The following is a 4947-nucleotide window of genomic DNA, read 5'->3' on the forward strand; positions in this document are numbered from 1 at the left end:
GTTCTTAGTTCAACGGTGACAAGTTTTCTCTTTGGAAGAATGCAAAGGCTTGCAATGTTTGTCGTTTCTTTATCTTTATTTCTTTCTTTTTTTTTTCCCATTTTTTTGTGTTCATACCAGATTCTCTATTCTTGGTTTTTTCCCTTTATTTTTGTACTAATATTTAGGGGCTTGTTTTTCTTTTACAGAAGTTTCAAAACACTAGTGTTGCAGAAATCATTCAATTTTCGGGTTCAGTTCTTCTCCAATTGTTCTCCTAAGAAGCTAAGAATGGATAATAATCTTAATTGTAGCATTGAGGGCAACAAAAAAGGGTCTAGAGGTGCCTTGGTTGTCCTAGAAGGCTTAGATCGTTCTGGGAAGTCCTCTCAGTGTACCAGACTAGTCAATTATTTGGAGGGTCAACGAATCTCTGCTGAGTTATGGAGATTTCCTGACAGAAACACTGACGTTGGGAAAATGATATCTGCCTATCTTACTAACACTTCACAATTGGATGATCATACTATTCATCTCCTCTTCAGTGCCAATCGTTGGGAGAAGAGGTTTTGTGTCTCCCCCACCCTTTCAGATGATTATAAATGTTTACTTTGTTATTGGTCATTTGCTTTCTGTGTATGTTAATCAAATTTAAGGTCTTTGACTATGACTGAACTGAATTTGGATAATCTAAATTTTGAATTTTCACTTGAGAAAGTAAAGTATCATCTCTCACCTTTGAATGTTTTCTCTCCCATATTTTCTCTTGGTCTCACTTATGAAATAAATTGTGAGAGATTACACTTTATCCTCTAAAGTGAAATCCAAAATTTAGAGGATCCAAATCCAACTGAATTCTAGTGGTAGTTATCTTAGAACTCCTACACTTTTTTTTTTGCTTTGGTGGAGGGGTTGTTTGGAGGTTTCAATGCTGTCGTGGTTTGAATAAACATAGATAAATGAAGATTGGGCGTATAAATAATGAGATGTAGACCATACCATGGACCTTTATTGAAGTAGGAACAAGGAAGCTCAGGTTGATGGGTCCAAAAAACTTGTGCTTTTTGTAATCCAAACCATATTTTGTCGGCATAACTGTTGGTTAGCTTGTGATGTTATAATACCCATGTTAAAGTACATGAAAGTTTTCTAGCTCTGAGGGAAGCATACCAAAGGAAGCTAGAAATACATCTGAGTGATTCTCATGACTATGCTAATATGGATGATTTGACTTTGCTGATATTGTAACAAGATGTATATCCTAGACCTTTGGACTTATAAGCTGATGTTTCTTGGAGATTTTGTGACATTGGGATTATCTGTGTAATTTTGCTAGTGTTTTTTATTTTCAAGTAAATTTCCAATGTTAATTTGAAAAAATCTTAAATCAAATAAATTTTTATGTACTTATGGATAGTTTTGACTAGTACTATCTGCAGCTTATAAAATTTTAAGTATTTTTACAGTTAAAGTAGTTGCCTGAAAACACATTTGAACTCATAGATCTTACATTCAGTTATGTGTGTGTTGGCTTTGTAGGTTGCTGATGGAAACCAAACTCAAATCTGGAACAACCCTCGTTGTTGACCGCTATTCGTATTCTGGTGTGGCTTTCTCCTCTGCCAAGGGACTTGATATTGAGTGGTGTAAGGTATATATGTCAAGTAATCTGTTTTCTGTTGAGGGGAAAAAATCAAGGGCGCAAAATGAGAGCTTCCATTCTAGTTAAGAGTTTGTGTATTGTGTTTTCTGTTGACTACACTAATAGGTTCTATCTCTATTAGTTAATCATGAACACATTTTGCAGGCTTCTGAGGTTGGGCTGCTTGCTCCGGATCTGGTAGCTTACCTTGATATTTCGCCAGAGGTAATATGAAACTTCTTTCTGTGTAGCCAATAGAAAAGGTCTGTTTTGGGTTAGTTTTAAGCCTCAAGTAAATATCTGCTTTGTTAAAATGAAAATCTTATTCCCATTGGTTTTTGTTTTCTTTCATGCTGGGAAAAAAAGATTTTTTATTCTGCTGTGAAAAAATCCATGCTGCTTTTCTGAAATGTGTTTCTTGGCTCTCTTTCTTTGTTCCATCTTGCTGGGATTGTTTTGAAGTAAAGGGAGTGTGGGAAGTTGGGACAATAGTTACATTATACATGTTTTACCATTTTCCAAGAGGGTGTTCTATTCTTAATATAGAGTATGAGTTGTGCTATACTGCTATTTCATTTGTAACATTCATGCTTTGATATTAACCTGCCTGAGCTGCACGTGGTTTTCTGACCTCTTTCGGTGTTGTTGGCTAGCATAATTAAGTTTTGGTTCATTCATGTTGGTGACTATTGTTTTGTTTATTTGTATTTCCCCATACATTCCACATATATCAGAAAGCCGCAGAAAGAGGAGGGTATGGAGGCGAGAGATATGAAAAGTTGGAGTTTCAGAAGAAAGTTGCTGAAAGCTACAAAGCTATTCATGATGTCTCCTGGAAGGTAATTGGCTGCTTGTATGACCTTTCCTCCTGAAATTAACAGTTTGACATTAAGGCTATATTTGCCGAAATGTCTTAAGTCTTGACATAGAAAATATAGACATTAGGCAATGAAAGATAATGTCTATCCGAACTCTCCCCAGTTTTATGTAGACAAAATTTGCCGAATTTTGTTACTGATATTTTACTTGTTCCGGACCCGTATCTGTTTCTTTCTTTGAACACGTTGATGCCTTTTTATATCCTTCTATTATGTCTTTTGTTCTTGTTTTTTCCTTTGTTCCTCCTTCTTCTCTTTCCACTGGCTTGGTGCAGTTTGTAGATGCTTTCCAACCCATTGAAGATGTGGAGAAACAGTTGCAAGAGATAGTGATTGATTGTGTGACAGAGTGTCAGAAGGGGAAGAAGCCACTCTCCCTCTTGTGGTCAAAATAGACTTGTTATACTCTTGAAAGGGATGTGGACAAATAAGTGAGGATTAAATGACTAATCATGACCCTTATACTGCTCGGTACTGTTTGTTTCATTCCTATTTCCTATGTATCATTAGTTAGAAATTTGTTTTCGGATATATATAGGCAATTTGTAATCTTGGTGAGAGCACTGTATAATTAAATAACCTTTATACTTGCACTACACTAGAGTTTCATGGTTATGGTATTGAAACTTTTATCTACCAATTTGGCTTTTCCCCAGAATCTTTTCCTACTATTATATATGTATTTATCTACATGCTTCCAGTATCTAATTGAGGCTGGAAGCCACTTTTTCTTTGTGGAAAGCGGTAAAGTTTCATCATGAATTATGTGAATTCAATCAGGGAAGCATTTCAGAAAGGTAAATTACTGCACACAAGGAAAGTGAGAACTGAAATCACATAGCCTGGACACCCCCTCCGACGAGGAGGGTCAAGATTAACACGGAGCTTCGATTGGAAACCCTGGAGAAGCTGGATGTGCGGGCTAATCCGAGATGAACAAGGAAGATGAGTAGCAGGATTTACCATGAATATTGGTAATCTGTACAGCCTTTCAAGCAGAGACGTGGGGCATTTTACAGGGGCTAAGAACAGCTTGGGATCTGGTCATTAGGAGAGTCATACTTGAGAGTTGAGACAATCTCTGTTTCGGCTCTGGAGTTACTAAACAGAGGAAAAAGAAACCAAAAGGGTTTTTTACTTAAATAAATGAAACAAATCAAATTTACTAGATTCTTCTGAAACAAATTTCGAAACATGTTTATCCTATTTCTAATATTATATAAATCGTTCTAGAGTGATAAAGGTTATATAATACGTTAAATATGGCATCTTAGGACGATTTATGCATGCATGGCCTAGTTTGAAATAGTCATAAATTGTGTGAGGGTACCTTTAGTTACTAGTTGAGTATAAATCGTCCCACCCTGTTAGGATTCACGTGATTTTAGGTTGAAACACAAAGGCCTGCCACGATTAATGTGCTTTTCGAACCCTAACAACACTGGTGCGATTTACTTTATCTTTACAAAATCAAATAGGCCTACCACGATTTACTTTCAACATAGTAACTCTAAGGAGGTTAGAACGATTTATGATGATAAAAATATAAATAAATGAGTGTGGCATCAACAAATCACACTTGAAGTTTAGTGAGTTTAGGGAGAGATGGATGAGAATATATTTTTGTTAGTTCATCACTGAGGAAAGATTGACGAAAACACAAGTGAAAGTGTTATGTTCTCTAGTAAAAAGTAGATAGGTGTTTGTAAATCTGTCAACGACTTTGATAGAATTACATAGTAGTATATTACAGAAGGCAGGAAAGTGTGGCACAAAACGTGTGAAACAATTATTTTTTCATATTCTTATATCACTGAGGCAAGGTTATGTTAAGTTTGGAAAATACGAGATGTTTGGCGATGACGGCATGCGAGTTTTATTCCACAGTCAAGTAAGATTTTTCGACTTGGGCGCTATGGAGTTGTTTGCTAGAATGGTTGATGTAGAGGGTAGCTCTGGTGGATCCGCTTCAGCAACATGCGCAATACCGTTAAGGTGGTACATACTTCCCTGGTTGGCGCCATCCTTCCCGCAGATTCCACCCAATTCGCCACACAACCCACCGCTTTGTGCCTCACTACGCCGGACAATGGTTCCTCTGGCCTAGCTGCCGCAGCACCGTCGCCAGTGAACGCCCCACGCCGTCGCTCACTGCCACCTCCTCCGGTGTGGGCTGTCTTCCTCCCAAACCTTCTCTCCCAAAGCTTCCCGAACGTTAGTCGCCGCAGTGTGTTGAGATTCCACTCAAGCAATAATTCGTTGCAACCTTCTTAGGGTAAGTATTAAAGCATAAATCGTCTCTGGGCTTTGAGGGTCTTCAAAAAGACCACAAATCGCGCCAAGCTACCCAGGTTTCGCTATTGCATGTGAATCGTGGCAGGCCTCTGCTTCAGTCCAAAATCAGGTGACTCCGGGCAGGGTGGGACGATTTATGCGTAATATGTAACC

General features: G+C 37.9%; 1 protein-coding gene across 4 annotated transcripts in view; it reads left to right on the forward strand.

Moving 5' to 3' along the window:
* The window catches only part of LOC107475005 (thymidylate kinase), a 5495-nt gene extending 2348 nt beyond the window's left edge, over positions 1 to 3147 (forward strand). For 3 of the 4 annotated variants that reach the window (XM_016094650.3, XM_016094649.3, XM_052257099.1), the window contains 5 exons: positions 189 to 545; positions 1519 to 1630; positions 1787 to 1846; positions 2356 to 2460; positions 2775 to 3147. In XM_016094650.3, the coding sequence (XP_015950136.1) occupies positions 189 to 545; positions 1519 to 1630; positions 1787 to 1846; positions 2356 to 2460; positions 2775 to 2894 (754 nt within the window). In that variant the 3' untranslated portion in view covers positions 2895 to 3147. The remainder of the gene's footprint in view (positions 1 to 188; positions 546 to 1518; positions 1631 to 1786; positions 1847 to 2355; positions 2461 to 2774) is intronic. The other variant, XM_016094652.3, reaches the window with a different exon arrangement.
* The last annotated feature ends 1800 nt before the right edge of the window (positions 3148 to 4947 follow it).

Source organism: Arachis duranensis, chromosome 2, assembly GCF_000817695.3.
Source record: "Arachis duranensis cultivar V14167 chromosome 2, aradu.V14167.gnm2.J7QH, whole genome shotgun sequence".
In the NCBI taxonomy this organism is placed as follows: domain Eukaryota; kingdom Viridiplantae; phylum Streptophyta; class Magnoliopsida; order Fabales; family Fabaceae; genus Arachis; species Arachis duranensis.